A 15,586-nucleotide genomic window follows, 5' to 3' on the forward strand; every position below is an offset into this window, starting at 1 on the left:
AAGTTATTATAACTATAAGATTTTTTGTCTCATAACAATCACAAAGCAAAAACCTATAATAGATACAGTAAAAATAAAAAGCAATGAATTAAAATGTATTACCAGGGAAGATAACCAGAAAGAAAGATAGTAAGAATAAAATAAAGGACTTAAGAACCAGAAAACAAACAACGAAATGGCAGTAGTGTTTACCCATCATTAATTACATTGAATGTAAACATGGACCAAATTCTCCAATTTAAAAGACACAGGGTGACTGAATGAATGAAAAAACAAGACCCAACACTTTGTCTCTTTTTAAGTCAGAAACTGCAAAAAGAGACAAAGAAGGTCATTATATAATGGTAAAGGGATCATTCTGCAAGAGGATATAACAATTGTAAATATAATTGTACCCAACATCAGAGCACAAAAAGAGAGCTAGATTCTGGTACAATAATAGTAGGGAACCTCAAAACCCAACTTTTGCCAATAAATAGATCATACAGAGAGAAAATTTAAAAAAAGAAACATGAAAAGTAAACTACACTCTAGACCAAATGGATATAACTGACATTTTCAGAACACTCATCCTACTGCTGCAGAATACACATTCTTCTTGCCAGCATATAAAAACATTCTCCAGGAAAGACAACACGCAAGGTCACAAAACAAGTCTTAGCAAACTCAAAAAATTGAAATAATATCAAATATTCGGCTGCAATGGAATAAAATCTAGAAATCAATAACAAGAAGAACACTGAAAATTGAATAAATACATGAAAATTAAACAACATGCTCCTCAATGACCAATGGGTCAATGAAGAAATTAAAAATATTTTTTAAATTCTTGAAACAAAAACGAAAATAGAAATACAGCATACCAAACCAATGGAGTACAGGAAAAGTAGTATTAAGAAGGAAGTTTATAGTAATAAATGCCTATATCAAAAAAGTAGAAAGACTTCAAATAGACAAACTAATGATGTACCTTAAAGAACTAGAAAAGCAAGAACAAACCAAATCCCAAATTAGTAGAAGAAAAGAAATAATAAAAACCAGAGTAGAGATAAAATGGACACTAAAAAACAATGCAAAAGAGCAACAAAATGAAAAATGAAATTTTTTAAAAGATAAAAAAATGACAAACTTTTAGCTAGACTAATTAGGAAAAAAGAAAGACCTAAGTAAATAAGAGACAAAAAAGGAGACATTAAAACTGATACCACAGTAATACAAAAGATCATTAGAGACTTTTGAACTATATGCCAATAAATGGAAAAACCTAGAAAAAATGAATAAATTTCTAAATACATACAATTTACCATGATTCAATCATGAAGAAGTAGAAAACCTGAGCAGATTAATAACAAGTAATAAGGTAAAAGCAGTAATAAAAGTCACCCATCAAAGAAAAGCCCAGGATCTGATGGCTTCACTGCCAAATTTTATCAAATATTTAAAGAACACCAATTCTACTAAAACTATTCTCCAAAATTGAAGAGCTAATTCAATGAGTCCAGCATTGACCTGATAGCCATACCAAACAAAAATACAACTACAAAGAAAATGACAGACCAATATTCCCGATGAACATAGATGCAAAAATACTCAACAAAATACTAGCAAACAGAATTCAAAAATGCATTAAGAAGATCATTCACCATGATCAATTAATTGGGATTCATCTCAGGGATACAAGGATGGTTCAACATACACAAATCAATAAACATTAATAGTAACAAGGACAAAAACCATATGAACATTTGAATAGATACTGAAAAGGCATTTGATAAAATTCAGTATCCTTCATGATAAAAACTCTCAACAAACTGGTGATAGAAGGAACATAACTCAAAACATTAAAAGCCATTTAAGATAAACCCACACCTAACATCACATATTGAACACGGAAAAATAAAAAATTAAAAGCCTTTCTTTTTTTTTTTTCCTTTGAGACAGGGTCTCACTCTGTCGCCCAAGCTGGAGTGCAATGGTGTGATCTCGGCTCACTGCAACCTCTGCCTCCCAGGCTCAAGCAATTCTCGTGCCTCAACCTCCCAAGTAGCTGGGATTACAGGCATGTGCCACCATGTCCAGAGAATTTTTGTATTTTTAGTAGAGACAGGGTTTCACCATGTTGGCCAGGGTGGTCTCAAACTCCTGACCTCGTGGTCCACCTGCCTCGGCCTCCCGAAGTGCTGGGATTACCAGCGTTAGCCACTGCACCTGGCCAAAAATTAAAAGATGTGGAAAAAGAAAACAATGCCCACTTTCACCACTTCTATTCAACGTAGAACTGGAAGTTCAATCCAGAGCAATTCAATGAGAGAAAAAAAGGGCATCCAAATTGGAAAGAAAGAAGTCAAATCATCCTTGTTTGCAGAAGACATGTTTTATATTTAGAAAAACCTAAAGATTCCACCAAAAAAATTGTTAGAACTGATAAATGAATTCAGTAAAGTTGCAGAATATAAAATCAAAATAAAAAAACAGTAGTATTTTTATATGCCAGCAGTGAAGAATCTGAAAAAGAAATCAAGAAAGCAATCCCATTTACAATAACTACAAAAAAATTTAGGAATAAATTTAACCAAAGAAGTGAAAAGTCTCTATAATGAAAGCTATGAAATGTTAATGAAATAAATTGAAGAGGACAGAAAAAAAATGGAAAAATATTCCATGTTCATGGGTTGGAAGACTTGATATTGTTAAAATGACCATACTACCCAAAGTGTTCCACAGATTCAATGCAATCCTTATCAAAATACCAATGACATTTTTTCACAAAAATAGAAAAAAAAATGCTAAAATTCACATGGAACCACACATACACAAAAACTCCTGAATAGTCAAAGCAATCGTTGGCAAAAAGAATAAAAGCTGGAGGCATCACACTACCTTCCTTCAAAGTATACCGCAAAGCTATAGTAACCAAAACAGCATGGTATTGGCATAAAAACAAACACATAGACCAATGGAACAGAATAGAGAACCCAGAAATAAATCCATGCATTTACAGCTAACTCACTTTTGACAAAGGCACCAAGAACTTACACTGGGGAAAGAACAGTCTCTTCAACAAATAGTGCTGAGAAAACTGGTTATCTGCATGCAGAAGAATGAGACCAGACCCCCATTTCTCACCCTACACAAAATTCAAATGTATTAAAGACTTAAATGTAAGACCTGAAACTATGAAACTACTAGAAGAAAACACTGGGAAAATGTTTCAGGAAACTGGTGTGGACAAATATTTTTGGGGTAAAACCTCAAAAGCACAGACAACCAAAGTAAAAATTGACAAATGGGATTACATCAAGCTAAAAAGTTTCTGCACAACAAAGGAAACAATCAACAGCCACTATGCAAAACAGTTTGGAGGTTCCTCAGAAAACTACCATATGACTCAGCAATCCTACTGCTGGGTATATATCCAAAAGAAAGAAAATCAGTATATCAAAGAGATGTCTGCATGTTCATATTTATTGCAGCACTATTCACAATAGCCAAGATACAGAATTAACCCGAGTCCATCAACAGATGGATAAAGAAAATGTGCTATATATACACGATGAAATATTATTCAGCCATGACAATGGCTGAATAATGAATAAAATCCTGTCAATTGCAGCAACATGGATAGAATTGGAGGATATTAAGTGATATAAGCCAGGCACAGAAAGACAAGTATCATCAAGATGAATCATGTTCTCAGTCATATGTGGGAGCTATAAAAATTGATCTCATGGAGGTAGTAAATACAATGGTGGTTACCAGAGGCTGGAAAGGGTAGCAGGCAGGGAGGGATGAAGAGGGATTGATTACTGGGTACAAAAATACAGTTAGATAAAATGAATAAGTTCTAATATTTGGTAGCACAATAAGGTGACTATAGTTAACAACAATTTATTATATGTTTTAAAAGGCCTAGAAGATCTGGAATGTTCCCAATACAAAGAAATGATAAATGTTTCAGGTAATAGATATCCCAATTACCCTGATGTGGTTATTACACATTGTATGCTAATATCAAAATATCCCATATATCCCATAAGTATGTACAACTATTATGTAACAATAAAAAAATTTAAAAAATAAAGTATATGAGAGGATATGCATAGGCTACATGCAAATACTACACAATTTTATACAAGGGACTTGGACATCTGTGGATTTTGGTATCCACAGGGGGTCCTGGAACCATTCTTCTATGAATACTGACAGATGACTGTATATGCAGTAGGAGTCCTTAGGGTGTTGCTTTTAAGTCAACTACCAATAGTAAATTATAGAAGGGTTACCACTCTGTTTTTTTTTTTATCACATTATTTGATTGGTAGTTTGACATTTAGATAAGTTGCGTGAAGGTTTGTAGAAAGATATAATAGGACTTTAAGATAAATCAAACAAGCAATTTCAGTATATAGAAAATTTAATATGAAATCACTTAAAATATTTCAACATTAAGAAGTCTTAATTCAGTGCCTTGGCATGAGACATTTAAAAGCATGTTTGGGTCTAATCTCAAATTAGTTCAGGGGAACAGAAATAGCTGAAAATTTATGTATATGTGTATGTATATATATATATACACACACATCTGTATATACATACATGTATATATTCAAATTATATACATATAAAGATATTTGTAGATTCAAGATATATAGGGATTATATATCTATATATATTATATGTGTGTCTATTTATACAGATATATATATATATTCATCTTTCTGTGTGTGTGTGTATATATATCCACACACACATATAAAATCTATTGTTGCTTAGTGGTGGAATTCTCTAATTTTACTCATACGCATATTTTGGAAAGCTTATCCCCAAAAGGGGCACATTAATCGTACATGGAACAGAGCCCTTCTCTTCTACTTTAATTAATTTCATTTTAAATTTATTTATTTCTATTCTTCCACTTTTAACTATTGTAGTCTCCTTTAAAGTTGTTAATTCAGATAGGAAACTAAACTCACTTTTGTGGAATCAGAGATGATTCTGAGTTGGAAAGAACCCGAGTATGCACTTGGGCCTGTTTCCTGTCTTCAGGCAGAGAGATAAACTAAAGCTAAGAGAGATGGACTGCCTGTTCTTTGCCTAAAAGGTCACATTTCTCAACTACTGGGGTACAAACTATATTTCATGAAGTAATTTTTGTAAAATAATTTTTCTTTAGCTACAGACACAGTAAAGTAGCCATGTATAATTAAGTTTTTAGCTTGCCTCAAATATGACCTTTGTTCTTCTAGAAAAATTTCCTCCAAAATCAGTAGCAGTAGCAAGTATGGCAGAAAGAGAAATGTGGTTCTCCATTGGAGAGAGACTATTTCAAGCAGTTATATCTTTTTAGCAAAATGTTTTGTGAGTTTTTTGGGAGTGTGACACTTTTAGTGTACACTCAAAGACTTGTGTTTTCACTTGTATAGAAGTTCATCTGGGGGTTTCCAAAGCCTTCCGTATTTTCACTTATGTGTGGCCTTACAAAATGTAGTTTTTAAAAAATCTATGGTTTACTAAATGTAACACGTTAAAAATCACTGAAAAATTTGCCAATGTAAATCCTAAATTCAGGTTTACTAAGTTAAAATGAAGCGTTAAGACCAAAAAAAATTGAAAATTTTATTTTCACAGGGGATTTGCATAAAAAGAACATTATTTTTGTTCTGTGTATATATAAGTATTTTTGTTTCCTTAACTTGTTTCTGTTGCCCACACACAACTAGGAGAAGATGCTTTTCTTTATTTTGGTTTGGCCAAAGATGCTAATGGTTAAATTATGAAGGACTTTGTTTTACTTATGTTAAGTGGTGAAAATTGTAGTTAATCTATGAAGAATTCTCTAGGTGGCTATACAAGAAAAATACAAAAAGTTAGGAAAACATGTAAACGTAAGTTATGAGGTATTTCATAGATACAGTGCCCATAAAAATTCTCTTTCCCACAATTTTCAACTGCCAGATCTCTTGCTTTAGTCTTTTTTCCTTATATTTGGAGAAACAGAAGAGTTTGACATGAAAGTCCCTTTGAGGATGTGAGGGTTGCAGTAGTTTACAGCAGGGTCAGAAAATGAAAGTAATAAAGCAATATTTACATGTTTTTGTATAAGAACAAAAATATTTCCTTAAAAAGTTGTTAAAAGTTTTTTAGTCCTATAAACACTCACTTTTATAGGGCACATGATTGTCTGTGTGACTTCTCTTTCCAGAGGAAGACTTTTTTATTTTTAAATTCTAGGAAAGCATGACTTATTCAAATTGGATTTTCCATGCTATATTTAGTTTTACAGATGTGTTTAGTTCTAAAACTGTGGTTTACTGTATTCTGGGGAGAGCATGTATATAAAAAAACCCAGGAAACCCTTACACCCAACTTAGACACAGTCAGTTTTAACACTCCACTGTGATCTCTCAATTCTTACAGCTTATTACTTCCACTAAGAAGAAATCTCTGAATTCTCTGCATCTAATTTTCAATGGCTACAGTCTGAGAAACTGACCCATTATCACTTTTTCTAAATAGCCAAGTTCTCAAAGTTTCTGAAAGCTCTTTGATCTTTTTTTTCTGGGAGCAAAATAGGTTGTTCCTCTTATATAACAAGAATCAGGAATTCCCAGCAAACAGATTTCATTACGTATAAAGCATATTCCAGAAACACGCAGATCACACATGAATATGCTCTCAGTCATCATAAACAGGCATTCACTCAAGGGGTAAACCAGTAATGAGCCAAACATACGTACTCATGCAAATGTACAATTGACAGCAAATTATTTTAGATCCTAATGTCATTTCAGTGTTAAAAATGAGCTGGGAGACAGCTCCTGTGACATTTGGTATGAAAGCTTTAGATTGCAATTTTCATGTAGAAGTAGCTTCATATCACATCTCGTGAGTTTCGTATCGCACAGCAGAGGACCATGCTGAATATCATGCCAAAGATCTGAAACAGAAGGAAACACTCATCAGTGACTTTGAAATGGGTACTGATAGGTAAAAAGTTCAGCAGACTTCCTGGGTGTCTAACTCAAGTTAACAAATAATTATAACCAATAATTACCAGTCACAAATGATATTTTAGTATGTTACTTAAGGTTGGCTATGGGGTAAATAATTCTAGATTAACTGTTTAAATGTGTATTATTATTGTTAACAAGTAACAAGGCTCTGCTTTAAAAGAACCTACCCTGCTTCAGAATTATAGAACCGTTCTGAATACCTGTGAAAGACAGACACAATACTGGCTTTGGAATTTTATATTTCAGGTTAATCCTAGATCTCTTTTATATGTTTATTTTGAAAACTGTGTCCATAACCACTTGTTGTTTAGATATGCTTGTGGTCTAAATAATTTTCTATTGCTGGAAAAGCTCTGATTTTTTACAACAGTGTCCATACATCCAAAAATGGAGTATCAGCTGGGTGCAGTGGCTCATGCCTGCAATCCCAGCACTTTGGGAGGCTGTGGTGGGAGGATCGCTTGAGCTCAGGAGTCCTAGACCAGCCTGGGAAACATGGTGAAACCCTGTCACTACAAAAAATAGAAAAATTAGCTGAGCATGGTGGTGTGTCCCTGCAGTCCCAGGTGCTTGGCAAGCTGAGGCGGGAGGATTATTGAGCCCAGGAGGTCGAGGCTGCAGTGAGCTGTGATTGCACCACTTCACTCCCTGGTGACAGAGACCCTGTCTCACAAAAAAAGAAAAAAAAAGTGGAGCATCACTTCATTCTTGGTCCATTTTTAAGGGCAAACGATGCTTCACTGTTTAATTCAATAGTTTTAGCAAAGTATAAACTAAAGGGTTTATACTATGGTATGATTGACTTTTACCTTTTGGATAGTTCTCTGAGAAGTTAAATACTTGAGTGAAATCAATATCCACTTCCATGGTTTGAATAGAAGAATGCCAAAGAGTCTTCTTGTCCGCTATTATTTCCCCTACAATTTTGTAGAGCCCATGGAACCCTATCTGTGGGCACCATTCTATAAACTACTGTCAATGCTTATTTTAAAAAATGGGTACTATAACTTTCTGGTTCTCTCCTCAATTCCATCCTAAGTCAGACTAGGATCTGTAAGTGCTAAATTCAATAAGATATGAATGATCAGTTGTTTTGAAAAGGGAAGGGCAGAAGCAGGTAAGGGCATGGCCAGGAACAGGATTTCAAGCTTCTGGATGACAGGACTCAGTACCAGTGTGTAGCACGGGCGACACCCAATGCACTTTTAGTTAGCTGATTACATTGTGCAACTCTCACTTTACAGAGAAAAGAACTAACGAAGAAACCTGGGGGTGCCGACTCAAGATAGGCTCACTATGGGCATTTCCCCTTTACCATTGCCATAAGGTTGGATGTAATCCCTACCCATCCTGGTTTCAGTGAGACTCCTTCAGTCTCAGCCTACTGCCGACACGAGTCAGGGGTGAATGCTTCTAGGCTGCTCATTTGCTGAGATTGTGAAACTCTCCATTATGCAGCACACGCTCAGACCTGCCTCAGGACTGTCCTTTGGGTTGCTGCAGAACTGCAGCCAGGCTATCCCCAGAGCAGGTGGGGAGGACCTGAGAAATGTCCCTTGATTTGGAGGGCCTCAGCAGAGTATTTCCAGCCACTTCTCCACCCCTCTGTGCTCTAAATACAGAAAAGGGGAAGGCGCTTGTGTGTCCCCTGATAACTGCAAATTCACTGATTTCCTCACAATTCCCACAGCCCTTGCCTTAGTTTAGGCCATGAATTAATCTACATAGAGGGCTAGAGACTAAGTGCCATCTTAGCATTAGCTATTATCATCCAACCCCTGGACAATGGAAATCATCCTTTAACCCGCCTTCCAAATCCAATCTTGCCTCCCTCCAACCTTTCCTCTATCCTCTCCAACAGGTTCTTCCAACTCTTGGTGACTCCCCTTTCCTTAAGGGTGAAGCCCACCCTTTCAAAGGGGCATACAAAGATCTCAATGATGTAGATCGAATACTCTCTCCATTACCACCTCTCGCAACTCCTGCCATACCTGTCCGCTGCTATCCATTCTTCCCACACACTCTTCTTTTGTACTTTAGAAGTACAGAGCCACCTGGTGGTGGTCTGGATGCACTACGCTTAATACCATCTATGCCATTGCCTTTGCCTGGTAGATTATGCAGAGAGCTGGCATTTGTTGAGTGCTATATGTCCCAGACACTTTATTTATATTAATTTGTAATACTACTGTATATGTAGTATCCCGTTTAATTTTCACGGCAATCCTATAAGGTTTATATATTAACAGACGAGGAAATTGAGGTATAGAAAAATTAAGAAATTTTCCTGTGATCTCAGAGCTTGCAAATGGTGGAGCCTAGAGTTAAATCCAAACCATGTGATGCCAGAGCTCGCCCTATTAATCTCTATGCTTTGCTGCCTCTTCAAATCGTAGGTGAGAGAGATTAACCTGATATGTTGCATTGAATTTGTAACAGTAGAAAGAGACCCAGAACTGAAAATCATTTATCTAGGTTATGGATAGTAGCCTTAAAACGGGAAGTTAATAACAATGATACACTCAAGGTCATAATGAGTTAAAGTTGAAATTTCTATTATATTTTAGAGGACAAACTATTAATATATTTATGAGCTTTGTTCTTAGAAGATGTAATACATTGTGAACAAAGGTCTTTTTTCTTTATGAGAATTCTCTCTTAAGATACTATCACACTTGAAAAGAAATAAGATGCAAAGTTTCAAGGCTTTTTAGAGGGCAAAAAAGGTAAGTTCTAGAACTTTCTCACCGTCAGACCTGCAATTCCAATACCGACAATTCCAATGAGCTGGAGCTTAACACTGATTATGGTCTCAATTTCATCGATGCAATTCTGTTTTGAGGGAAAAAAGTCGGGAATAAAAACTGATTGTATGTGTCAGTCATTATCCTGATCCTATCCTTTCCATCTCTACAGTTCTTTCTGTGAGAGTTAATCCATGCCAGCTTCTACTCATGTTTCAACAATTCATCTTTGATAACATCATCCTAATAAGCTTAACGCAAAAATGCAGTTTGGGGAAAAAAATAGAAGCCTCTCCTTCGGGTGAGATTTTCATGTTTAGGCCAGTGGCTTCTTCGGAGCCCTGAAATATAACTGGAGGAAGCTATTTGTCTGGTTCCAAGGAATCTAAAAATTTGGAGCCACTTCTTACTTGTAGCAAATAAGTAAAATACCCTTAAAACAATAACTCTTTGTTTTCATATTGTCATTTACAGTTTAAAATACTTTCTATGTCTTTGACCCAATTTACTATGCAAAGTAGGCATGACCTATTAAGAAACTAAAAAGTCTTAACAGGTTCAAGTTAAACAAAGGAAAGCCAAGAATTAGAAAAGCCAAGTCTTGGAGCTAGAGGACCATTCTCTTCTGTGGTGGCTGGGCTGGGCTGGGTGAGTTCCTATCCTTTCATCTGTGCCCATAAGACACCTGTGCAGCATAGATTCAAAGGGCCTTCATGGATGTGGGGAAACTTAGACAGAAAGCCAAATAGATCACCTGTAACTATTATTAGTTTCTCCAACTTCAAACACTCCTATTTGGAGTGCTCTTAAGTAGAGGGATGCTCTCAATCCAACTGTACCCTCAGGTTGTTCAGATCTGTTCACTTGTCACTGGTTGGTTCCTTTGATACCATCTGAGCTATATAAAACCCTCAACTTCTCTCTTCGTATTTCCTATCACACTTCATTCATTCAACAAACATTTCTTGAGCATCTACCTTGCATTAGTCATGGGAAGAGGGGTGGTAGATGCAGAGACAATAGGATGTGTTTTCTCCTGCTTTCTGGGAATTCACAGTTTAGAGAAGGACACAGATCCACAAGAGATACCTATAATGCATTCTGACAAAAGTTTGAAAACTACTGTTCTAAGGAGTGGCTCCCTTACTTAGTGGAAAAAATGAGAGTCAACCTATAGCAATTCTTTCACTCTTCCTCTCCTTCTCCTATACACTTAGATGCTCCCTTCCTTCAGTGCCAGGCATTGCTGTAGGTAGCAAGCACACTCCTGACTCCTTTTTATCTGATCAGAGCCAAAGAGGTGCCCTTCTCTGTTGAAAGTTAACCTCGTGGCTGGGCGCGGTGGCTCAAGCCTGTAATCCCAGCACTTGGGAGGCCGAGATGCGTGGATCACCTAAGGTCAGGAGATCGAGACCAGCCTGGCCAACATGGTGAAACCCCGTCTCTACTAAAAATAAAAAAATTAGCCGGGCATGGTGGCACCTACCTGTAATCCCAGCTACTAGCGGGGCTGAGGCAGGAGGATCACTTGAACCTGGGAGGTGGAGGTTGCAGTGAGCCGAGATCATGCCACTACACTCCAGCCTGGGCAACAGAGTGAGACTCTGTCTCAAAATAAATAAATAAATAAATAATAATAAAAGAAAGTTACTTCATATCCTGCTTTGGGTCTTTCAGCTCCTCAGGAAGCCTGCACTGCCAGTTACTTTTTTTCCTTCCTATACATTCAGCCTCTCCTTATCCATTGACATTTCTACTTATCCTATCACCATGCTCAGTTCTTCAATCAAAACAAACAAAACAACACTCGAGACTGTCCTCCTCTAGTTCTGCCATTAGGCCCTCCTTCCCTTCATTGCCAGCTTCTTTTTGTAAAAAACAAATGTACAAAAGGTATATTGGCTTTAGTCACAAAAGGAATACATGCTTCTTGTAGAAATCTGGAAAAGAGATTTTTTTTTTAAAAAAAGAAATGTCTGTATTCTCACCATAAAAGGTAATAAATTTGTTGGTGATACTTACACACACAAACACACCTACACCCTTAGGTCATTCTTTATATTCAACAGTGAGCTTTTTAAACTTAATATTACAACTTTAAAAATGCCTTGTTTCACTAAAAATTTCTTTGAAATCATGATTATGATGATTATTTTTTTTTTCGGAGACAGAGTCTCGCTCTCTCACCCAGGCTGTAGTGCAGTGGCGCGATCTCGGCTCACTGCAACCTCTGCCTCCCAGGTTCAAGTGATTCTCCTGCCTCAGCTTTCTGAGTAGCTGGGATCACAGGCACATGCCACCACGCCTGGCTAATTTTTGTATTTTTAGTAGACGGGATTTCACCATGTTGCCCAGGGTGGTCTTAAACTCCTGAGCTCAGGCAATCTGCCTGCCTCTGCCTCCCTAAGTGCTAGGATTACAGGTGAAATCATGATTCTTAATGGTGGTAAAACATTTCATCATATGAATATACTACAATTTATCCAAACAATCCCCTATTGCCACATATTAAGGGTCTGTCCAGTGTTTTGTTCTTATGAATAACATGTAATAAGCACGATTTGCACAAAAACGTCTGTCTGCATTTCTGATTCCTTTTCCTTAGAATAAACTCCGAGAAGTGGAATTTCTGGATAGAAGGGCATAAACATACTTAATCCTCTAGTCTTACATAGTCATACTGACCTTTAAAACTATTTACTAATTTCTCTGAAAATGCTCACGACATCACGTTTACCAAAACTGTGTATTATTGTTAAGGGAAAGGAAAAACACTTGGTCAATTTCATAGATTAAACAACAGCATCTCTTCATTTTAATTTGCTATTGATTTTAAATATTACTTTTAATTTTCTATATTTTCTATATGTTTAATGGTAATTTGGACTTTGAATTTTGTAAACTTTCTTTCTGTGTCCTTGGCTCAAATCGAAACTTCTTGAAAGGATGCTCTCTCTCCTCACATCTCGCTCTCTGAAACCTGGGCTCTGTCCTCAATCCATCCCTCACAGCACGTCACCAGTTGGTTCCTTGCATGCTAAATCCTGCCAGCTTTTCAGCAGTTATTAGTAGACCTTCTTAGGCTTTCAGTTCCCCACACAAACCATGGCATTTCTGCCTCTGTGTTGTTGCTTACGCTGGTCTCTCTGCAGGCAGGCCTCCCCCTCCCGCTTTCTGCCCAATGCTTGCATAATTACTTTCCATTCTTGAAGATTTAGCTGAGACATCATTACCTCCAGTCAGCCTTCCCCATCCCCCAGCCTCTGGCCTCTCCTAAGTGCGTTTCCCTCTGTGCTTTCCGAGCATGTTGCACATTCCATGCATTCCTAATCACTGGACCGTATGGACTTCATGTTCATCCCTCCTATCAGACTGCAATGCAAGCTCCTTGTGAGTAGGAACTTTTTCTCCTTCTCCTTTGCATCCACAGTGCCGAACATAAGGTAGGCAGCTGATCAATACTGAATTGCCCTCAACAGCAGCACCTGGGCCTGGTGACCATTCCCTCCCCTTCCCGTGGTGTCTCCTCACTTGTGTCTGGCCGCCCCTCCCAGTTTCTTTCTTTGGCATCTCTTCTTTTGCCCACCCTTAAATTGTTCCTCAGGGGTCTATCCTCATCCTTCTTTTCTTCCAAGTCTAATGGATCAAATCCGTATTTATAGCTTTAAGTTTCCCATCAAGTGCTGACACTCAGACCTCTCTCCTGAGCCACAAACCAGATTTTCCAACTGCCTACTGGATATTTCCATTTGGAAGTGCCACTGGCTCCTCAAAATCACCATGTTAAACACAAAGCTCATTTTCTTTTCTCCACAATTGGCTCCTTTTCCTCTCTCCCTCAGCTCCGTAAATGACACCATCATCTATGTAGGTGGTGAAGCCAAAAACCCACTAGTGGATTCTCCTCTCTTCTCTGGTCACCACTCCTGTAGATGTCACTTTCTAAAGGGCCCTCTTTAACATCTCTTGCTAACAACAAGGACAGCAGCCTTCCCAATGGGTCTCTCAGCTCAACGCTATTCATTTTCCATCAATCCTCTCTGCTGCCACTAGAGCAAATTCAGTAAAATGCAGATCCCATCCCAGATTCTACCTTCAATGGCTTCCTAAGCTGGCAGCATGATACTACAGGTAGAGTAGGAACCTTGGTAGAAGCTTACCTTGTGTCCTAGAAGCTCCTTTGGGCATGTAGGTTGGACCTGTTCGGAGCTTTCTTTTCCACAGCACTGAAACTAGAGAGTCAGAAAAGAGACTTCAGGACCAGGCGGGAGGAGTAGCAGCTACAAGTCTGGGCACCCTGCTAAGGACTGGGGTGCCGAGGCGGCAAAGCAGCTCCGAGGCCCAGTCACTGCAACCCAGACTGCTATTTCTGGAAGGAGAGCGAAGAATCACATAATCATGCTGGCAAAACAAGAAAAGGACTTCGCTAAAGCCATCTGAGTTTATGATGGGAAGTGACTCAAGGCAACCCAAACAAGGCAAGAAGCTAATTGACAGTGTCTGTGTAAATTGCTACTTTTTAGAAAGGGGTTGGGGCTTTAGATTCCTTCTTTCAGACTCGGAGTCATTTAACCTGCTGAGGAGCTCAAGTTTTATGAGCTGCAGAAGGACTCATTAGCTGGGAATAGTCTGGGAAAGAGGGGAGAAGTGGCTGCAGGAAATTCCAGGGTCCAAAAGACCAGATTTGAAGATTGGCCAGCAAACAGGTGTCCTGCTTAGGCTAGCTGGCCCTTTAAGACAAAAGAACCTGTGTGCTGCTTCAGGTCCTGGCGGCAGCTGAGGTGAAACCGTATAAATGTATAAATGGTGGCCACTTTCTAAGACATACTTGTCCTAGACAAGAACTAGGTACCTGAAAACACCTGGCCCAGGAATTCACAGCTACTTCTTCATATCACAGTGTCTAAAAAATCAGAATAACTCTGGCCTGGCCCATCTCCTCTGTAAGCCTTCTGTGATTAACTGCATGTAGCTCTGAGCACTCCACGGACAGCACAGTCCCACTGAATGTTCCAGAAGGGAGTGTAGCCATCTCCTGTGACCCTTCATTCTACAAATGAGGGAGCTGCGTGGGTATCAGGGAGGCCAAGTAACTTGCTCAAGGTCACAAGGCTGTTGAATGGCAGAGCTGCAGCTAGAAATTAGCTTTTCTGACTTACAGGTCACACTTGTTTCTGTTACACCACAATGCTACCCTCTGACAAAGCCTGCTATTTATTTGGGCTCCTTTCTCCATAACCTTGTTTGTGCTCTTTTGTCTCTTTGGGGCATGTGTCTTTTGGGTTCATGCTCTTCTGTCTCTCTTGTGAACTCTGTGTGATAGACATCTTTCCCTTCTAGGGTTCCACACATAATGCAAACTGTGGCCCTCAAAAGGGCTAAAATAGGTGGTGCTACTTGGCTTTACTGAATTTATTTTTATTTTTAATCCTGGTGATTGGTGAGAACCTGGCTCACACATAATCTTTAGAAGCTGTGATTTTAAGGAAGAAGTGAAGTTACTCACTGTTGAGTGGAAGGTGATGAGTGTCCCATTGCCTTTTCCCCTGTCTTTAAGGTAATCATTGTAAGCCTCTTCATACATGGTCTGAACATGTCGGATAGCCTGAAGAAATACGAGGAAAAATGAGGGACTTCTGGGTGGGAAGTTTCAAACATTCTCCTTTCATCAAGGAAAATCTCCTCTTCCACACCTTTGAAAAACACTGCCTTTCTCATAAGAATGATACAATGGACTTTGGGGACTCAGGGGAAAGGGTAGGAGTGAGGTGAGGGATAAAAGACTGCACATTGGGTACAGTGTACACTGCTCGGGTGATGGGTGCACCA

General features: G+C 38.2%; 1 protein-coding gene across 5 annotated transcripts in view; it reads right to left on the minus strand.

Annotated features, from left to right (window-relative positions):
• Positions 1–5,602: 5,602 nt before the first annotated feature.
• The window catches only part of TSPAN2 (tetraspanin 2), a 40,337-nt gene continuing 30,353 nt past the window's right edge, over positions 5,603–15,586 (minus strand). For 3 of the 5 annotated variants that reach the window (XM_016925089.2, XM_009428999.3, XM_016925077.4), the window contains 4 exons: positions 15,264–15,362; positions 13,918–13,989; positions 9,762–9,845; positions 5,603–6,937 (listed from right to left, as the gene is read on the minus strand). In XM_016925089.2, the coding sequence (XP_016780578.1) occupies positions 6,872–6,937; positions 9,762–9,845; positions 13,918–13,989; positions 15,264–15,362 (321 nt within the window). In that variant the 3' untranslated portion in view covers positions 5,603–6,871. The remainder of the gene's footprint in view (positions 6,938–9,761; positions 9,846–13,917; positions 13,990–15,263; positions 15,363–15,586) is intronic. The other 2 variants (XM_016925092.2, XM_016925082.4) reach the window with 1 other exon arrangement.

The sequence above is a fragment of the Pan troglodytes genome, chromosome 1 (assembly GCF_028858775.2).
Source record: "Pan troglodytes isolate AG18354 chromosome 1, NHGRI_mPanTro3-v2.0_pri, whole genome shotgun sequence".
Classification (NCBI taxonomy): Eukaryota; Metazoa; Chordata; class Mammalia; order Primates; family Hominidae; genus Pan; species Pan troglodytes.